The sequence below is a fragment of the Triturus cristatus genome, chromosome 11 (genome assembly GCF_964204655.1).
Source record: "Triturus cristatus chromosome 11, aTriCri1.1, whole genome shotgun sequence".
NCBI lineage: Eukaryota > Metazoa > Chordata > Amphibia > Caudata > Salamandridae > Triturus > Triturus cristatus.
In genome coordinates, this window is record NC_140594.1 from 577,061,828 (window position 1) to 577,083,995 (window position 22,168).

At 46.8% G+C, this 22,168-nt stretch overlaps 1 protein-coding gene across 13 annotated transcripts in view; it reads left to right on the forward strand.

The window, feature by feature from the left end:
• LOC146785113 (outer mitochondrial transmembrane helix translocase-like) overlaps window positions 1-22,168 on the forward strand; it is a 209,064-nt gene that overhangs the window by 51,336 nt on the left and 135,560 nt on the right. For 10 of the 13 annotated variants that reach the window (XM_085633765.1, XM_085633768.1, XM_085633774.1 and 7 more), the window contains one exon: window positions 5,226-5,436. The exons of the other annotated variants lie outside the window; for them this stretch is intronic. In XM_085633765.1, the coding sequence (XP_085489891.1) occupies window positions 5,226-5,436 (211 nt within the window). The remainder of the gene's footprint in view (window positions 1-5,225; window positions 5,437-22,168) is intronic. 13 annotated transcript variants of the gene reach the window in all.

Genomic DNA, 22,168 nt, shown 5'->3' on the forward strand with positions numbered 1-22,168 from the left:
GGCCAGGTGCATGCGGGTGCTTGTCATCTGCAGTATAGTAGCTTGAGGTCATTTGGAGATGGAGGCTCATCTTTGGCAGTGGATGCCTCTTCATGGTGGTACACCATGGGCTGTGCAGCTCCAGTTCTTTGGACATACTGCAGTGGTGTCAGACGGTATCATGACATTCTGGCTGATAGCTTCTTTTATGCAGTTGATATCAGGAACTTCACTGGGAAATGTGAGGCCTTCTCACGCCTTGGGTCGTCACCAACTTCACTCTCTCTGGTAGTCTGCTTCATCAGGGCATTTCACTTGTCAGGAACACACTGGGCTTCTCCTCCTAGACATGTGTTAGAAAATACCTTTTTTGACATGGTGACCCCCCACTTTTTGCTCTATATGCTATCTTTATAGATCTGGAGGTGTCCTGGGACCTGCTAACCAGGCCCCAGTACCAGTGATTTTTACCTTAAACTGTAGCTGTTGAATTGGTGCACCAAATTGGCAAGCACCTTTCACTACTTGTAATTTCCTAGTGTATGGTACCAGCGGTACCCAAGGCAAGGGTGATAAGAGGGGTCACCAGACCTGCAGCACTTTATTGTGCCACCCTGCGTGACCCAAGTAAAAGTGTATCTGCAGGTCTGCAATTCCAGCCGTGCATGATCAGCCTCTCTGCTCGATAAGAGCTCTGCACACACCATGTGCTGCAGACCCGCTGGTCCTCTCGAGAGTGAGCCCAAAGAGAAGTGGTGTCCTGCAAGCCCAGAGTGGTATACAAGCTCACACCAAGTTTCAAGCCGCTAAGCAAATCCTGTTGACCAACAGACACCGAAGTCCCAGAGTACTATATTTGCCGCAGTCAAGGATTGGTGAACACCAGTCGGGAGATCAACCTCATAATCCACATCTCCAGCCCAAGAGCCCTTCACAGCGAAAGCGACCGACATTGGCAACGAACCTGCTGCTCTGTTACTGCATCCTGAAGTTGGTATGGTCGAATGTGTGGCAAAGCATCTTTGATTGACACAGTGATTGAGAGCTGCCAGCTACCTCTGCATCTGGAGCCGCCGAGCAAGGTAGAAGAAATTCCCAAAGGCCTCTACTGTCTGAGGGTAGAGTGTAACTCCATCACGCGTGGTTTTGCCAAGTGCTGCATTTTTGACAGCTCCCGCGTATTCCATCAGCATCAAGGACAGCCAAGTAACCTCTGCACCCGTACTCCTCGGCGAAGGTAACAAAGTAACGATTGTTGAGTCTTGGTCGAGGGACCCACAGAACCTTAACCACAAGAGGAGTCATTTGAACTTGCCTTGCAACTATCGTTTTGCTAAGTGTGTTTTTCCCCATTGACTTCAATAGTGAATATTTGACATCTTTCATTTAATTTATTGTTTAATACTTTGAAAATCTATAACTCCAGTTATATTGCAACGTATGAAGTTCATTTTGGTGCCTATATTTATATAAAAATACAATCTGTCTTTATAAATTGGCTTCAAGATTCCGTTCAAGTCGTTCGTTTACTTATTGTCAATTCTGGCACTGTGAAATGCTTAACACATGTTCCTTTGAATACGCCTGACTTTTCTGCGCCACACTATCTAGAACCGAGATAAGGATGCTATGGGTGAATCCGAGGTTCACTTTTGTTTATTGTGTTAGTATTACATGATACGGTTCACAAGCCATATCACCTAATACTTCCACCTTTACATACAACATGTCTCTCCTTCTGCAGAGCTGGGCACTCTTCTACCCTCTCTGAGCAGGCACGCTTCCAGGCTGTAAGCAGACCCTCTGTTTCTCAAGCAGTTTGTGCATACTTCAGGTGATGCGCCCTCAACTCTGCGAGACTGGTTGTCAGGTAGATCCCAGCCCTTTTCACAAAGCAGTGCTTTGCGTACTCTGCACAACACCTACTTCCTTGGTCAAGAAGAACTTGGAACCAGAGCTAAGTGAGGTGGTTTGGGTCCTACATTTATATTCATTTTCCTAACTGAGGAAGTGAATGTATTGTCTGTCTAAGGTCCTGGATTGAGTTTGGGATGGTTCCCTTTCAGATGTAATTTTCTGCCGGTAGTGTAAACACAGCGTTTGTGCAAGATGTTGGCTCTCATAGCAGGCAGTGATGATGCTGGTTCCAAGCAAAGGTATCCAAAACATGAGCACAATGAAGCGTGAAGACTCTGCACCAAGGTGTCATCAGATTTCCTCAAGTAGCTATCCGGGACAGACAAAATGGTAAGTCTGCAAAGAAACTGCCCACCTTTAACAGCAGAATATACTGATGCTTCCCTCTCTCCTTTCCTATCCTCTTCCATCCACCAAATGGCACTGCTCAAGAAAACCTACCATAAATTCCTTGCTAGAAGGTCATCATAAAATTTCTAAAGTTAGTCCTAACTCCATCCTCCCTCACTTCAGTGTCTGGGTCTCCACCCTCCAGCCACAAGAAACCAAGCAATACACTTCCACTTTCTGGGGAAGCTGTATCCATCCTCCATTTTTGCTGCTAAGTGGGGGTCATTCTAAAATGGATCTCGCTGCTCCCAGAGAAAATATCTACATTTTAGGTACATATACTATGTACACACTTATGCAAAAGGCACACAGATTGTCTGTGCAAGGTTCTGGTTCCCACACTGAAGGGGAATTTTTGACAAAGTGGGGCAAGTAGGCCTCACTCCTCTCTGAAAAAGAAAAAAAAGATCTGTTTGGGAGTATTAATTTGCAAAGATCAGTATACTGCCACCGTCACTTCCAGACCACAAACATGGACAATAGAACCATATCAACAAAAAAGGACACACTTTTTGCGCCCCCCATCCCAAGACACAGAACACATTCTGAAGCTTGGCATTACCATGGACAGGCCTACGCTACAGAGTCCATTCTAGATTAGCATGTTTGATGGGCTGGTAAAAAGTGAGGATGACAGTTTCACATTCAGTAGGGTCACTCAGGGCAGCCATGCATGTCTGTATACCATGCAGGGGAAATTCTTGCTCCAAGAATACCGTTGGACAGATCTCTGGCCGTGTTGCTGCTGTATTCTGTTGCTCATGTCAGACCTATGCTCCTGTCTCTGGACGACATCACTGATGCCTTGTGAGATGATACCCGGGCGCTAAGAAACCCCCCCCCATTGCTTCATAGTTTGGGTACACAACTACAGTGAGATGATGATTGACTAATGAATTATTTTTTGGCAGCTTTCTACTTGCAATTGGATGAGACTGGAGCATGATAATAAGGTTCTGGACATTATCTTACTCTAGGGCCTTATCTTACTTTGGCAAAACAATATCCTGAGGTGAGAACATTCAATGCATTTGCAACTGGCCAAGTGTTACTGCACCCAAAATTACTAGCTGAATAAACTTCAGGTATCTTCAGTGTCCACACCCGTTTCACCCTAACGATAGAAGTATACACAACTTTTAACTGTGCAATATGTAAAAATGTAAAAGTTTACAGCACTCACCTGCCTCTTGGGCACGTCTCTTTTACACTTTCTGCATACCCTTGTGCTTGTGGGGTAATTAATTGTCCTGACCTTCTCCTCCCAAGGCTGCAGCTCCAGTACAGGAATCGGTCCTCCACCAGCTTTGCATGGCTGTGCACTGCAAGTAATTCCCTCACATGGTATTTGAGATGCTATCTTCCATAGTATGCTAATGGTTGCAGACCGCTTTGACCTTGTCTGTGGTTCCCTGCCAGATTCTGGCTCTGAAAGTGGTGCTTATTTTATGTACCAGGTCTCCAATAAACCTGTGTTCCTTCTTTACAGCCTTCACCGCCAGCGGCCAGCATATAGCGCTGTTTCTTACCAAGTTTTCACTTTATGTAGTCACCTGTGGCCTTGGCGTACAATGCTGTTCGAGTTCAAGTCTGGTTGGCTTCCTGCTGGTGATGATGGCAATCCACTGAATAAGCATTAATAGCTGCTCCAGATAGCATCGGAGTGCAGATATCGTACAATCTTCCTTTATGTGGCTCACCGTGGTATTGTAAACTAGGAGCTACATGGGCTGGCAATGATGCTATGTTGTTTTATATACTTCCTGCCTCTTTTGATGTTTTTAATTGTATTTTTGCAATTACTCAGATGGGCAACTTTTACAGTCATTAATACTGGGTAGAAAAGTCACACCCGATAATACCACCTGGTAAATCCCGGTTCTTAAGTATTTCCAATCCCGCAATACCCTTTAAAAGCTCGGAATTGCAGGTCCTGCATCTGAATTTACCTTAAATAACTGGTAATACCTAGAGCAGTGTTGCCACATAAAGATACTTTGTGACTTGTGATGGGGGGCTAAATAGCATCATCAGTACAAGCAGCAGTTCTGCATGCTTCTTACATGCAAAAGTGTAGGTGCAGAGTAGCAGTGCACTTGTCCCGCCACTGTTCCAAATATTCTGATATCAATGGGATATCAGGCGCGAAGGTGCAAATTAATTAAGCAGAGGGGCAACCTGTTCACAAAGATAAATTCAGTGATAAGCTTAAGTTTGCTACCAAATATACCAAATATACCTTTTTTATGCTTGCCAGAAATTCACAACTAGCTGACTGTCACCCTTATCACTTGGGGCTAGTTTTTAGCTAGCATCCAGGCCCAGCAGAGCATCATAAGAAACAAGGGCCCTGTCTGCAGCCTCAATTCACAAGCAGACAAAAGACAATGGGTGCGTAGCAGAGCAACAAACAAACAAGCAACAGTGCAAGCTTCCATCACACACAATCAACATGAACAGATCTGGACCAGACATACACATTTCCCTTCATACACAAACCGTGTACGGAACATGCATTGTCCATGTAATTCAACCTTGCACATAGTAAAGGTACAGCACAATGAGCAGACGTACAGGCACCTCTCACACACACAGTAGGAACTGCATAGAAAGCAGCCATGAAGGATTCTCTTTTATGAATAAATGTACAATATAAGCGGCACATCACAAGCAGGAATCCCACATACATGCAGTAGCAGTGCAAGTTACCATTTCACATATTTAGTTGGTACATGGCCGACCACGACAGTGAAAGCCTCCTCAGATAGAATATAGCTGTATCAAAGTCAAAAGTAGGGTACATGTATTTTACACAGATTTGGTGCATCATGGCAGTTCTGTTCTTGTCTCTTCCTTGGCAGCTCTAGGATACTCTAGGAGGATTTAATATCTACAGCTGCCACCTTAAAAACGGTATCTGATAATGCTTTTGGTTCCAGTCCTCAGGCACCTACCCGTGAGCAGGTGGTGGGTATCATGATCCTAGGAGAGAGCCCTCGAGACCTCCTACTCCGGCCCCTGACAAGAAGCCAGGCCATTGGACTGCTACTCCGCCTATCCATCTTTGGCGCCGTCACCTACTTCAGCATCAAGTGGGTGTGTGATGCTCTGGACCCATCGCGCGATGAAAGACAACGCCTGAAGAAGAAGGTACGGACCCTCTGGCCGAGGGGCAAGTGGGGGACTTTTGGGGCATTTAGATACCATCAAGAGGTAGGACAAGTGAGAGTAAGGTGAGAAACTGAGTGAGCAATATACAGAGAGTCCTCACCATGCTGCTCTTGGCCCCCCTGCTCAGTCTGTCATTCACACTCATTCCTCAAGCCTCATCACTCTTAAACCCATATCTTGCTGATATCGCCTTTCTTAGGTCTCCCTGTCAACCTGAAATTCCCAGTCCTACTCACACTACTGGACTAGCTACACGTCGGCCTTCTCGTGAAGCAGCCACTCATTGGTTGAAATATGATAATTGCACGCAACAGGCACAATACAGCATTGCTTTCATTGAGAAAGAAACCAGTCATCAGAAAATGAATAGCAATTGCAATACAGAGAAACGATATCGACTGAACTCCATGTATTCTATAGTGATGTGATCTTTGGGATTTGGCGGGCTGGAAAAGCAGGCAAGGAGGCCGTATATAGTGTGCAATAGTCTACTTTATTGAGTTCAAGGTACGGTGGGCAACAGGATAGAATGCGGGTCTTCTGCCGGAGGGGTTGGAATCGATGAGGGATCCCGTCGGTTGCGGTCGTCGTCACCGAAGGTCTTCTGCTGTCCAAGTCGCCAACGTTGGTCCCAAGAAGGGGAATGGATGAACACCTCGGAGGGCAGTGAGACAAAAACACAGAAGGAGCCGTTAGACCTGCGGACAGTCTATGGCGCTGCCGTAACCTTCACCGAGGAGTGATAAAGAGGAGAGGTTGTGAGGAGAAGGGACAAGGAGAAAGAGGGACAAGTCGAGAAAAGGGGTGTTCGGAAAGGGGGTTCGAGGGGGATACTATGTACAAAGCGTGAGGTGCTGTACAATGGATACTGGGAGATCTTACTAGGGTGCAGGGGTGCTAACAGGAGAGAGAGTATATACATCTATGTACATGGAACCCCAAGGTACACACGGGTGCTTTAGAGTACTATACTGGAAGGAAACTGGTACTCACGGGCTCCGCCGTAACTCTCATTCGAGTTACGGCCGCTCTTCAGCCTCCTCCGGGGGACTCCACCAGTCTTCCGACCACTCTTCTGGTTCACCGCTCTCGTCCTCTCCTTTCGTCGTATCTCCTGCCGGACTCTCCTTCCACGATCCTTCGACGACCTCTGCTTCCTGTCTTCCGGCTTTTCTATTCCCGGCGGGGAACGGGTAGGAGGGACTTCCGGGAATCAGGGGTTGTCCTTCCGGTGGTCCGTTGTTCGTGATTGGCTCCTGTAAGAGAAAGAGGGGCGGGGTTCCTGTGGTCACCGGGGCTGTGGATGAAAGCTGGGATGGACTGTCTGAACAGGGAGGATTGAGCGGAAAAGATTCCCGGGACAGGGTAAGGAGGGGGGGCCCGATCTGAGGTAGGGGGTCTTCGTTACATTCCCTTTCCCTAGCTGTCTTTCTTGTATCCGGTGTGGATATGGGATAGCGAGAGAGAAAGTCCGCGTTACCCTGTTCTGTGCCTTTTCGGTGTACTGTTTTGAAGCGGTATGGTTGGAGGGCCAGGAACCACCGCAGGACACGGTCATTGTGCCCCTTGTTCCGGGCCATCCACTCAAGGGGGGCGTGATCGGTGAAGATGGTAAAGTCACGTCCTTCTAGGTAGTAACGGAGACTGTCTACTGCCCATTTAATCGCCAAAGCTTCTTTCTCCACGACTGCATAATTCCGTTCTCTAGGAAACAGTTTCCTGCTGAGGTACAGGATGGGTCTTTCGTTCCCCTCGCGGTCCCTCTGTGACAGTACAGCCCCTAAACCCTGTTCTGAAGCATCTGTCTGAAGGAGGAAGGGTTGTGTGTAATCCGGACTAACTAGTACGGGATTGGAGGTCAAGGCATTCTTCAGATCGTTAAATGCATGCCACAATAGGGGAGTCGGGTTTTTCAGAATGGCCTCTGTTTTCGTGGCTTTCTTCAATAGGTCAGTGAGCGGGGCGGCCCTTTGGGAAAAATTGGACACAAACCTGCGATAGTAACCAAGGAGGCCCAGAAAGGCCCTCAAATCTTTTCTGGTCTGGGGGAAGGGGAGGGAATGGATGGCTTCTGTTTTGCTGCTCTGGGGCCGTATAAGACCCTCACCCAGGAGATATCCCAGATATTTAACGGTTTGGGCCGCCAGGGTGGTTTTGGCGGGATTAATCGTGAATCCATAGGAGCCCAAAGAGGAAATGACGTTATGGAGATGCTCCAAGTGTTGTGACCAGGTGTCGCTGTAGATAACTATATCGTCGAGGTAGGCCCCTGCGTACTGGGTGTGGGGACTTAAGATATGATTCATGGCCCGTTGGAATGTGGCGGGCGCGCCATGGAGGCCAAAGGGGAGGACGAGGAACTGATATAAACCTTCAGGGGTCGAAAACGCCGTTTTCTTTCGGTCTTCTTTTCTGAGGGGTATCTGCCAGTACCCCTTACAAAGGTCCAGAGTGGATATGTATTGGGCTTTTCCTATACGCTCTACCATCTCGTCTACTCGGGGTAACGGGTATGTGTCAAAGGTTGATATCTTATTAACCTCCCGGAAGTCAATACAAAATCTAACAGACCCATCAGGTTTGGGTACAAGCACTATCGGGGAATTCCAGTCACTTACAGAGGGTTCTATAATGCCCAGTTTTAACATTTGTTCGATTTCCTGATGTATGATCGCTCTACGGGCTTCAGGGACCCTATAGGGCCTTTGTCGGACCACTTTCCCCGGACTCGTCTGTATGGCGTGCTCAGTAATGGAGGTGTGACCAGGCAAAGAGGAAAACACATGTTGTAAAGGGGAGAGACGATGTTGGAGGGCTACACTCAGGGACGGAGGTAGGGCGGGGTCTATGCAAGGAGAGAAAGAAAGAGGTTCCAAACCCCTAGAGCCGGTCAGGACGGGACGAGGCCCTTCCCATTTTTTTAACAGGTTGACGTGGTAAATCTGGGTGGTACCCCGTGTGGGGTCTAGTTGTATTTCGTAGGTGACAGGGGTTATTTGTCGGAGTATGGTGTAGGGACCTTGCCATTGCCCAAGGAGCTTTTGATCGGAAGAGGGCATCATTAAGAGAACTAGGTCTCCCACTGAGAAGACTCGGTGTTTTGTGCCTCTGTCATACTGACCCTTCTGTTTCTCTTGTGCCTGTGTAAGATTCTGATGTACTATGTCCCTTATTAGAGACAAGTGGTTTTTGAGGTTCTCCATATATTCCGGGAGGGGGCGGGTGCGATCTGGTTCTGCCTCCCAGGCTTCCTGAGCCATGTCTAATAGAGAACGAGGGGGTCGGCCATACAACAGTTCGTAGGGCGAATATCCTGTACTGCTCTGCGTCTTGCAACGTATCGCAAATAAGGCAAGGGGTAACATTTCCTCCCACCTCCTCGCCTCCAGCCCTAATAGTTTCTTTAGGGTTTGTTTTATGGTGGCATTGTATCGTTCCACTAACCCATCGGTTTGTGGATGATACGCCGAGGTCCGTATCTGTTTAATCCCTAGTTGGGAGCAGACCTGTTTCATAAGGGAGGAGACGAAGGGAGTGCCTTGATCCGTCAGGATCTCCCGGGGAAATCCTACCCTTGAGAACACAGTGATGAGGGCTTTTGCAACGTTTTGGGTGGTGGGTTGTCGTAGGGGAAGGGCCTCGGGGAAGCGGGTGGCGTAATCCACGATAACTAGGGCGTATCGGCAACCACTTCGGGAAGGCAGCAAGGGCCCTATGATGTCCATACCTACCCTGCTGAAAGGGACGTCAATGAGGGGTAGGGGTTGTAGGGGTACCCTTGGAGGTTGGTATCTACTGTGTTTCTGACAGACCGGACACTCTCTGCAGTATGTTTTGATGGCTTGGTGTACCCCTGGCCAATAGAACCTGTCTAAGATCGCTTGGCTGGTTTTCTCGTCTCCGAAATGTCCTCCCAGAAGGTGGCTGTGGGCCAGAAAGAGTACCTTCTCCCGGAAGGGACCGGGTATGAGTAATTGTGGTTTTTGGTGAGACCCTCCCTTCCTATATAGCAACCCATGTTTCTTAAAGAAGTAGGGACCTACTATAAGAGGATCCTCGTGGTCTACTGCCTTGGCCCATGCTTCCTGTAGCACCGGATCCTCTCGCTGGGCTGCCCTGAATTCTCTGTCGGTCTGCCACGGGTGTTCTTCGAGGGTCACGGGAAAAACACCGGTATATTCACGTCTCTCCTTCTTTTTCTGGGCTTTGGGTTTCGGCGGCTTGGGATCAGTCCTAGGGGAAGCAGGTCCTTGAGGGAACGGGGCTTCTCCCCACCAACGGGTCAGGGAATCAGTAGTTTCTTGCAAAAGTCCTGGTAGTCCCATATAGTCGCTTCCCAGAATAGCCTGTTCCGGTAGAGTGGGGACAAGACCAACAGAGAGGGTGGTTCCAGGATCTTTGGGGTGTTGGATCCGAACTTGAGTAGTGGGGTACTGTTTTGTGTCTCCATGGACACATTGAATGGCGACCGTGCCTGACGTCGGCCCCACAGGTTGAGGCAAGAGCTGGGGCCGGAGAACGCTCTGACGACACCCCGAGTCAGCCAAGGTCAAAAGGGGTTGCCCATCAAAGTTTACCGGGCAGCGGAACGACGGAGGTGACTGGCCTGGGGTCGAACACACATAATTCCTGGCGAGTCCCACCTCCATGGGTTCCTCCTTCTGGGGGCATACCCGAGCAATATGACCAAAACCCCCGCAATGGTAACACTGGGGTCCGGGATTATTAGGTCGGGGAGGTACGGGGTATGGGAGCAGGGGAATTGGTTCCGGTCGCCTTTGGAAAGACGGACGGGGAGGTCGGAGGTTTGTGGAGGGATGTGGTTTGGGAGGCGGATCTTCCTTACTTCGTTGGACCTCTTGTGCCCGACTGTAGGCACTCGCAATCTCCACCGCAGTGTCTAGGGTAAGGTGGGCATGTTGTCGTACCCACCTTTGGGTGCCGGGCAACAAGGACATTAGAAATTGTTCTAGGTAGATTTTTTGTAACACGTCGTCCATGGTGGAGGATTCTGGTCTCAACCACCTATTAGCCAGGTCCTTAATCCTAAAGGAAAGTGCTCTCGGGGTTTCCTGCGGTCCTTCCTTGATTTGCCGTAGTTTCCGGCGATAAGTTTCATCGTCGATACCCAACCGCTCAAGGATGCATTTCTTTATGTCCCCATACGGTGTGGTACCCTGTACGTTCGCCTGTTGGTAGGCCGCCTGTAATTCGCCGGTCAATAAGGGACCCAGGTAATGACCCCAACGGTCGGCAGGCCATGCTGCAGCCTGTGCCAATCTCTCAAAATTGGTAAAGAAAAAATCGGGATCCTCCCCGGGCACGTATTTTTGTAGTACCACTGAGGGTAGGGAGGTGGTTGGTCTCTGGTGCTCCAATACCGTGGTCAGTTTTCCCATAGCCTGTTCATGGGTGGTCCCCTGACCCTTTAACACATCGTGTAGTTGGCCGCGATCGTCTTCGGCCGTCTTCAAGAATCGCTCCATCATTATCCCCATCTGCTCCTGATTCTCCGCCATTTTCTTTATTACGGCCTCCATGCTTCCAGCTGATCCCACTTCTGACACCACCTGTGATCTTTGGGATTTGGCGGGCTGGAAAAGCAGGCAAGGAGGCCGTATATAGTGTGCAATAGTCTACTTTATTGAGTTCAAGGTACGGTGGGCAACAGGATAGAATGCGGGTCTTCTGCCGGAGGGGTTGGAATCGATGAGGGATCCCGTCGGTTGCGGTCGTCGTCACCGAAGGTCTTCTGCTGTCCAAGTCGCCAACGTTGGTCCCAAGAAGGGGAATGGATGAACACCTCGGAGGGCAGTGAGACAAAAACACAGAAGGAGCCGTTAGACCTGCGGACAGTCTATGCCGCTGCCGTAACCTTCACCGAGGAGTGATAAAGAGGAGAGGTTGTGAGGAGAAGGGACAAGGAGAAAGAGGGACAAGTCGAGAAAAGGGGTGTTCGGAAAGGGGGTTCGAGGGGGATACTATGTACAAAGCGTGAGGTGCTGTACAATGGATACTGGGAGATCTTACTAGGGTGCAGGGGTGCTAACAGGAGAGAGAGTATATACATCTATGTACATGGAACCCCAAGGTACACACGGGTGCTTTAGAGTACTATACTGGAAGGAAACTGGTACTCACGGGCTCCGCCGTAACTCTCATCCGAGTTACGGCCGCTCTTCAGCCTCCTCCGGGGGACTCCACCAGTCTTCCGACCACTCTTCTGGTTCACCGCTCTCGTCCTCTCCTTTCGTCGTATCTCCTGCCGGACTCTCCTTCCACGATCCTTCGACGACCTCTGCTTCCTGTCTTCCGGCTTTTCTATTCCCGGCGGGGAACGGGTAGGAGGGACTTCCGGGAATCAGGGGTTGTCCTTCCGGTGGTCCGTTGTTCGTGATTGGCTCCTGTAAGAGAAAGAGGGGCGGGGTTCCTGTGGTCACCGGGGCTGTGGATGAAAGCTGGGATGGACTGTCTGAACAGGGAGGATTGAGCGGAAAAGATTCCCGGGACAGGGTAAGGAGGGGGGGCCCGATCTGAGGTAGGGGGTCTTCGTTACAAGTGAGCAATCTGAAGCAGTTTACTAAGTAGCATACCAGGTTTGCAATTAACAAGCTTATTGGCCTGAGAAACTGTGTGGGAGGGGGGGCGGGGAGTGAGTAAACTCGGCGATGCAGCGAGCGCAAGGTAAATAGTCTTATTTATTTATTTACTTACTTTACTCATGGCTGTCGTATGTTCGACTGCACTACCCCCCCACCCTGCCCCTCCTCCGCCCCACAGCACTCCTACTGCAAGCCGCCACTGCTTTTGGGACTAGACACTTGCTCCCATCGCCCAAATAATAATCCACTTTCCTACAATGTACTTAAAGGCATACAACAATATAGTTGCACTTAATAACAATGCTCCGTGGACAGGAGTTAACAAAAGGAGATGAGGCCTCCAAATAAAACAACAGCTGGCTAGGCAGGACGGCTGCAATATTGTGGGTTAATCCTGTGTGAAGTCACGGATTGCACATACACTGTCATGTGAAGGGGCCAATGTGCTGGAACATGTGTATAAGTGTGAACAGATGCACATGGTGGTGGATGCTGGCGTGGAGTCCATAGGATAGTTGAATGGGTGGTGTTGTACGACGTTGAACAGTGTGCTAATGTATTTGGTGGTGTCCTAATGGCCCCTATGGTGTCTTGTTTTCAGACTTTAGGGGTAGTGCCCGGAGAATGGTTTCTCACCCCGCAGTTTTGCTGGGTTTCACAGCTCTGTATTTCAAAAGCCTAATGGCAATGTCTTCCTCTAGAGCCCATATTTGGAGTTTCACTTCCCAGACCTCGAGTAACAGCGAGTCAGGGATCTCCAGCAAACCAGGACGGCTGGTTTTGCGATGGCCATTACGAATGTGCTGTTGGCTTTATTAGTTTTGGACCTTGCCATTAACCCTTAAAGGCTTATTATCGGTATTTGGAAGGTTGTCGATCAGTCAGTTTCAACACCACATCACACACACCGCTCCTGAAAAATTGGATTACATTGCATGAGCAGCTCATGTGATAAAAATCTGCCACTTCTACACCATATCTAGAACAACCTTGATGTACATTAGTAAACATCAGGTTCAAAGTAGCAGGTGTGAGTTGCATGCAGTGAACGTAGTTAAATTGCAGCAATTTGAGACCTGTCTTCCTGGAGACCCTAGATGTATGGTGGAGGAACGTTAAATAGGGACCAGTTATCAGACAGGACAGCTCAATTTAAAAGTCATTGTTCCACTTGGTTATAAAGTCTGATACACCCACTGACTACTCCCGCTGATTACCCTACTTATAATTGTAATTCTGGGGAGATGGGTTCCTCATATTAGTAGTATGTGTAAGGTACTTTCTGGATCATGATCTGAAGTATCCCATGTGGCGACTGCAGCTTTGCAGAGGTTGTGTGTGTTAGGAACTGCCCAGCAGCCAGGCCATCATCTGCCCTAATTTCAGCGGATGTCATGAGTGTTCCCTAGTCGAATAATTGTCCTACGTGGGTAATGATAGCCCTCGACCAATGCGCCCTATTGGCTGTCTGCCGTACCTTCTATCGCATTCATTGTTTTCCCAGCGTGTGTTCACTTCGAAGCAACTGCTTTGTGTGAGAAAGTCACGCCCCACTTAAAACCCCGCTGTTTATATCATTTTTCTGGCATTACGGTTTGCATTGAAATATGTATGTATGTGGTATTTGTATAGTGCAAACTTATCTGAAAGGGAGTGGGATACTGTACAGGGTCAAGGGCAAAGATACAGCCAACAATTGATTGAAGGGTTAGCTGCTTTCCGAGAGTGGAAGTGGACTATTGCTTTATCATGATGCAGTGGGCCCTCCTGATGGATATAGGGTTGTTGTTTCAGATCCTAGTGAATAGATGAAGAAGGCCTGTTCCTTTTTTTCTTTCTTGCACTTCATCTCCATTATGATGACGTTCTGGCTGCAGGTGTGCAGAGAGCTAAGGGAGATGGTGGGCATATCTGCCAGGTAAGCATACGTTCCGGTTGTGATAGCTCTGTAGCATATGCAGCTGGTTTTGAAGACAATGTGGGATGGCAGGGGAAGTCCGCTGTAATTCCATCAGGTGTGGGTGATGAGGTAATTATTTTGAGGCCCTTGGTGTGTGCTGCATCATGTAAGGTGCCCTTAAGTAGGAGGCAGCATGGGAACGTGGCTGTTGAGCAGGCCATCCCTGCTACCCAGATGCAAGACTTTGAAGGCTTATGCTACATTTCTGACGTTTTTTGTGGAGGAAGCGTTTCTTGTTCTTTAGAAGAGACGTACCAGTGATGTGTTACTTGAGGGTGAGGTTGATGTCCAGGGTGAATCTGAATGTATTGACATTGGGTGAAACTAAGTGTTCAGATCCCTCCAGGTTCATATCATTGCACCAGGTTTGGATAGCTGTTGCTTGTATTTTTTGAAAATAGTAGGAATTATGTGTTGGTAGGATTGAACATTAGATAGGTGCTGAACATCAAGGTCTGAATGAGGTGCAGGCAGTTTGAGGCGTTTGATGTCTGGAGCAGAGGAGACTTTGAAGTAGAGTTTTGTGTTATTGGCATATTGTTGCATTTTGATGCTATAATCAGTGAGTAGAGCCCCAAGGGTTCTCCATGTCTGGGCTGAACAAAACCAGGAACAAGATGAACCCCTTGGGGTTTCCACAGGTCATAACGATCCTCTGGGATCCTGTGAACAAAGTGGTGTTGATTGGATAGGTAGGTCAAGAACCATTGAAAGACTTTTTCAGTAAATCCCTTTTTCAGTAAAGGCTTCAGGGTGTGGATGAGGGCGAATGATTGACGGTGTCAAAGGTGACAGAGAAGTCCAACAATATTAAGCAGCAGAACTCATCTTTAAAGGTGGCCAGGAAGATGGAGTCTGTGATTTGTAAGGTCACTGCCTCAGTGCTACAACGTGATCTGAAGCTGGATTGGTAGTCAGGCAGGAGAAAATTGTCACTGATATGATCTTGGAGATGTTTGTTAACTGCTTTATCTCTGGTCTTGCCAAAGAAAAGTAAGTTAGTAATAAGCTTGTAGCTTGTAAAGTCATCGGGGGCCTATTGTAGGTTTGTCAAGTGGTGCGGGATCTGGCCTACGTTGAGAGCTTGTGGAAAGATGCATAAAGTGAGGAAGGTGTTGACGATGGTGAGAGCGCTTTGTGGTAAATAAAAATTCCTTTACCGGGACTGAATTTGATACAGGAACATAGTAAAATAGCTCAATAAAATGAGAGGCAGAATCCGTGGTATTAGAGGTTCGGGCTTTATTCCAATAATCGATTATAATCGGTTGCTCCCAATGTTCCGTCACCACGAAGGTTCAGGAAGTGAAGCACACCCTTTATTGACAAGAAGTAACTTTTATAGTACATACATTATAATGAAGTGAATACAGTAGGCGTAACAATTGATAAGGAAATTGACGTTTGGTCTGCGTAACCGAAAATGGGTGTAATAATGGGTAAAAAGGAACATGATTGGTTATGATGTCATACATAGGTGGATCTATAAGATAATACTTGGCCTACATGCGCGCGCAGCAGTATGACGTGTAATTGACGTGTAACTAGGGGGTGAAGGGGACTTGACATTTAGCTCTACATGTGGAGACAAGAAGTCTGGGGGGTCAAGTCAACCTAATCCCAAATCATATCTAGCATCCTATGTTTAAAGAACTATGTTATCCATAAAAGAGGGACTCTCGGACAGAATCTATTCTATACTGACTGTGTGTGCGTGTACAAGCGTCTAGGTGTCTACACTAAACACGAGGGGGTAGGAACATTCCATGGTAACAGGGCTATGAATCACTTGCATGAAGACAGAGAAGTTGGGCCCTTTTGCTCGGTAACTGGAAGAATGTTTACCTAAACTACTAGGCAGGAATGCATCGGCTGAGGGGGAAGCAGATAATTCGAAGGTGAAATACAGTTCTTGGCAGAGAATAGGCTGATGTCAGGCTTCGTGAGCCGCGCAGAGAATGAGACAAAGTTCATGGTCACAGATGCAGGCTCAGACTGGAGCTTTCAGAGGCAGAAGGCAAGAAGAGTTTGATGACAGAATCAGGGCCTACTTGCCTGGACTGTAAAATGGCATAAGTGAACCATATAAGGCCGGTGGCTTTTCATACTTAGGAATGGAATATCCGGCCTATTCATGGCGGATCTGACAAAAGACATGTCGACGGTGGACGCACATGTATTTGCGTCTTCATAACTGGAACTGGAGGGAACAATCATGTACTTGTAACATGCACATAGAACCGTTGGGGTCCAAGATAGGGGACATAACTGACCAGAAAAATCCATATTTCCACATTCCCTCCTTGTCCCCTACTTGCCCTTCAAGAGATATCAATCTTCATCAATTCATTGATCTGTTCATATAGCATCATTTGTTCTTCTTTCTTCTTCCGGGATCTTGAATGAAAATCTTGATGTGGAATGCACGATGTGGCACACAGACCACAAATCGCTGGTCCACATTGTAGACATAGACAGCAACTGAATAGTATGAGAAGGCCAATACCTAGGAAGGATAAAACTCTCCATCCCCAGGCTGATACCGCATTCCAAAACCAACTGGACCAAGTCCAAGTGCCTGGTTTCTGGTGTATCTGGCTTACAATCTTATGAAGGCGAGTGATGGCTTTATATACAGATGGCGAATTTTCTGGTATGAATACGCAGCAGCTTGATCCGATGACCCTACAGGCTCCGCCCCTATCAGCCAGGATGACGTCAAGGACAAGACGATTTTGAAGCACAACAATCCGCATAGCAGACTGCTCTTCTGTTAAATTGCCTAAGGCGGAAATAGTTTCATTCACTACTGCTTCAAGGGTTCTAGTTAATCTACGTATCAGCTTACTATTGGTAACTGTACCTATATAGGGAAAGATGCCTTTATTGAAATCTACATACTTGTCCCATGCCGTCTCAGTATAATCGACAATTGGGAGATCTCTCCGCTCTCTATTGTGTACTAAATGAATATTCCTATAATAATCAGGAGGAGCTAGGAAAACAGGTGGCAAAAGGAATGCAATGTAGCAGGTACCATCCCAATCTAGGGGTAGACGCATATATGTCGTCTGACCACATATAAAGTAGGAGTGGCGGGAAGCTCTAAATGAAGATTTTCCTTGATCACTGAATTCTACTATAGTAGTGCATTTACTATGGCCCATATGTATGGAACCAACCTTTCTTACACATAATTCACCCTTCGCTGGGAATACTGACATGGTGGGTAAGACTAGCTCAACTTCGGATACGACATTTAGAATCATGAGATTAGGTGTAAAATTACCTAATCCATACACTTCATTTTCTAGATCAGTTCCTGTTCTTTTGGGGCGACCCTCTTTGTCAGGGTAGCAGACTTTGAGTAAAACTAGGTTCAGGTTTCCCCATATCCAATGATCTTGGTAAACTGCTGTGTCTGAGTCTATGGAATTGATTAAACTGAACCATGCTCCACAGGAGCCATTGTGTGTAAATGGGTGTGGAAAGAATGGCAGGACTCCTTCATAATTCTGATAGGGAGGGAGTCGGCCACACACCCAACAATTAGTAGCATTACTAGTCTGATGGGAATGATGTAACATACTGATGAAAGTGTTATTGCGCAGCGCAAGTCTATAGGACAATTCATGCGGGGGTAAGTCACTAAAAGAGTGTTCTGCAATAACATTGTGAACATTTCTGGCAATAGGGTAATATATGTGCAACAACATACTGGTAATAATTATTAAAAGACTTAAGGAAAACAAAATTAATAATGTCACTATGCAGTGGCTACGCAGTGATTTACAATACGCCTGTCGTTTCAACATTTTTCGGGTATTTTCTCTACTCAGGTCCAAGGGATACATGTCAGAGACAATTCAACCGCTTCACCTTGGAGAGGACTTAAACAATCAAATTGCTCAACTTGTTGGGCCTAAGCTTTAGTTTGTAACTTTCAGATTTGTTCGGTTCAACAAAAGGGAGTTTTGTATCAGTCTGTGAGGGAGTGCAGGGCACAATGTCTATATCCGAGGATAGTCCATGAAATTTCTTGATGTGGCTTGAATGAATCCAGCCCTTGCGGCCCTCGATCTTCACGGCTGTTCTTGTGGTCAACAGAACCAACTTGGGTGTCTTCCACCTGGGCTCCAGCTGAGTCTTTCGGTCGAAATTCCTCACAAAGACAAGATTACCCGGAACAACGTCATGGGGTTTCACCTCAGTGTTGTCGGGAAAGGCTGCAGCTACCTGTGAACGAGAAGATTGTAGTGCAGACATCAAGGAAGCCAAGTAATCTGTCAGCATATTACAGTCAATATCAGTTATTTTGCGTGGTATAGGCGTCCCCCACATATTCGGTGGTCTACCGAAGATCACCTCATACGGGGATAGCCCTGTTCGAGAGTGTGCTACCATTCTCATGTAAAAAAGTGCAACTGGTAATGCTACTATCCAGTCGACACCTTTTTCTCTGCATATTTTGGACATTCTGACTTTCAGTATCTGGTTATGTCTTTCTACGAGACCTGCTGCTTCGGGGTGTCGGACACAGTGGAATTTCCACTGATATCCTAACAGAAGTGAAACATGTTTCATTAATTCGGATGAGAACGGCTGGCCGTTATCTGAGTAAACAGCACGTGGTAAACCGTATCGTGGGAAGAATTCTCGAACCAACTGTTTGGCAGTAGTCGGGGCAGTGTAATCTGAAACCGGGTATGCCTCCGTCCAACGGGAAAGAGCACACACAACTACGAGAACATATTTGAATCCTCGACATCGTTCCATCTGGATATAATCCATCTGGAGTACTTCAAAAGGATGATTAGGGGTATGAAATCCACCCTGTTCTACGGGAATGCTTTTACCTGGGTTAAACTGACAACAGATCATACAGGTACGGACCTTTTGTTTTGCTGCTGCTCGTAAATGTTTATTGAACCAAATGTGTTGAATGCTGTCCAGCATAGCTTTTTCTCCTAGATGTGCTGGACTATGTATAGTGTTAATTATAACTTGGACCATTGAATCAGGAAGGAACCATACAGACTTTTCCTTCATCATCCATCCTTGGTCCGTTTGGATCCCTCCTAATTCAGTCCATTTCTTTATTTCGTCTGGTGTAGCATGTGTCTGTATGTCAATTACGTCAAGAGTAGGATCTTTAACTGTCATACAATGTGTCGGCATCGGAACTATTGTCTTTGTCATGTCGGGAGTTTGAGTTTGAGCAGTCTGTTTAGCCGTTCTGTCGGCTAGATCATTGCCTTGGGAAATGATATCAGTAACCTTCGTATGAGCTTTACATTTCATAATCGATATTGCAGTAGGTAGATGTATTGCATCTAATAAGGCATGAATGAGGGGTCCGTGCTGAATGTGGGCACCGTGGGAAGTTAAATAACCTCTCTCTCGCCACAGCACGCCGAAGTCATGTACAACTCCGAATGCATAACGTGAATCAGTGTATATGTTGACTTTTTTATTCGTGGCTTGAATACAGGCTTGTGTCAGAGCGATGAGCTCTGCGGCTTGAGCTGACAAAGTATTTATACGATTAGTTTCAATGACTTCAGTATCTGTTGTGACTGCATAAGCGGCCACTAATTCTCCTGTACTTGTTCTCATACATGAACCATCGACATAAAATGTCAAGTCTGGATCTGACAATGGAACATCGGTCAAGTCTTGTCTGGGCTTTGTCGTTACAGTAATAACTTCAATACAGTCATGGGCTAGTGGGTCTGTTCCGGTTACTGGCAAAAGTGTGGCAGGATTCAATGTGTTACAGCGTCTGATTTCTATGTGTGGCTGAAACAATGTAAGTTCATACCCTGTAAGTCGTGCTATGGTCAAGTGTTGTGTTTGCGTTCTATTTACAAGAACCTCTACTGCGTGCGGTACTTGAACTGTCAATTGATGTCCTAACACTATGGCATCGCTTTGTCTGATTGCTAAAGCTGTCGCTGCCACTGATTTCAGGCATGCAGGCAAAGCCTGAGCTACGGGATCTAATGTACTAGAGAAATAGGCACATGGTTTGTGTGCTCCTGCTTGTTCCTGTGTGAGTACTGACAAGGCAGTACCTTCGCGTTCTGTAACAAAGAGTGTAAACTGTTTTCTGTAACATGGCGTTGCTAAAACAGGTGCTTGACATAAAGCTTTCTTTAGGCTTTCAAAAGCTTGTGTATGTCCTTGAGTCCAAGGGAGAACAGTCGGTGTGGCTGCCTCCTGTGTTGTCAATTGAATGAGTGGTTTTGCTAGAAATGCATACTGAGGGATCCACTGTCTACAATATGAAGTGAGGCCTATGAAAGCCCGCACCTCCTTCTGTGTCTTGGGTATTGACATGTTAGCTATCAACTGAATGCGGTCGGGTGTAAGCTGCCTTCCCTCCTTGTCCAGCGAGTGTCCAAGATAAACAACTCGCTGGACACAGAATTGCAGCTTAGAAGGGGACACCTTGTGCCCTTTTTCGGCTAGAAATTGTAAAACTGTCAGTGATGCTTTTTCACATTCAGGTTCGCTTCGGGCGGTGATCAGCAGATCATCGACGTATTGAAGCAGAGCAGTGTTAACTGGCATGTGGATACTGTCTAGTTCTCGTTTCAGTGCTTGGCTATAGATGCTGGGGCTTTCTGTAAATCCTTGAGGTGCGCGTGAGAATTTAAAGCTACGTCCATTTAAACTAAATCCGAACAAATATTGACTTTCCGGATCTATCGGGACGCTGAAAAAGGCATTTTTGAGATCAATTACAGTAAAGAATGTTGCTTCGGAATCAATAGCTGTCAGTAATGACGAGATATCTGGGACCACAGGGAATTGTGGCACAATGCATTTGTTTAACTCGCGCAGATCAATAACCAATCGATATACTGGCGGCGCTGTAGGATCTGTTCGTTTAAGAATCGGTATTATCGGTGAATTACATATATTGGAGTCTGTTTCCACAACTACTCCTTGGGCAATGAGCTCGTCAATGATTTGTAGTAAAGCCACTACAGCATCTGGTGGTAACTTGTATTGTCGCATTCGTGGTAGCACCACTCCTGCCTTTAATGTGACTCGATATGGTGTAATATTCATGCATCCAACATCAGTAGGGCCTTGTGCCCATAGATGTGTAGGTAAAGTCTGCAGTCGGGGATCCATGTCTCTAGATACATAGTGACCTTTAAAATCACGTAAAAACAACCTTACTCCTTCCGGAGAACAACATATTATGGCTCCTAGGGCTTTCAACGTTTTTATTCCTAACAAGTTTTCTGGACATGATTTAGTAAGCAATAGATCTGTAGTTCGGGTCAGAGGTCCTATCGTAAGTGGAAGAGGCTGTGATACTTCATTAACAATAGGTTTTCCTGAAAAACCAAGGGAAATATTCTGAGAGCCTGAGAGGGGTGCCCCTGGAACTTCACTACGTTTTATAGTTGTTCGACTTGCCCCTGTATCGAGTAAAAATTTTCTATCTTGACCTAATAATTCACTATGTACATAAGGTCCTTCTTGATCTACAGGAATCTCGATAAGGGGTAAGTCGACTTCCCTCTCTAGGCTAGTTCATGCGTAACGCTGATACTCGGGATATTCATACTGTGGGGTCTGATACATTTGTCGTGTTGTTGTCTGTGTGGCAGCAACAGGCAACGGTGGTGCAGCTGGCACAAACTGTATTGGCTGTTGTGCGGCTGGCATGGCCTGGGCATGCTGCGTAGCTCCTTGTTCGTTCTGATCTTGTCTTAGTGGCCGTGATCTTTCCTGTGTTTTACCTATGGCGATATTATGTTTTAGCACTGGACAATCGTGTACGTAATGACCTGGCTTTTTACAATAGTTGCATGTCCCTTTTACAGGTCCTGCTGAATCGGAATGTGTCATACCCTTTTTATGTCCTTCAGCTGGAACTGTCTGGGAGACTAGCATTTTCATTTTTGTGTCTTTCATGCGTCTGTGTTCATGTTCTTGTTCCTCTCTAATTCTATTGTGGTGGTACTGTAACATTTGTAACATTTGTGTTGGAGTGTTACCTTGCCAGGTACTCTCGAATTTTAATACTCTATTCTTTACTGGGGGCAGGGCATTTTCCACTAATTTTGTTACAAACAGATGTGGGTATGATTCGCTACTTGCTTTTATGCCACTATTTATACCAAAACAT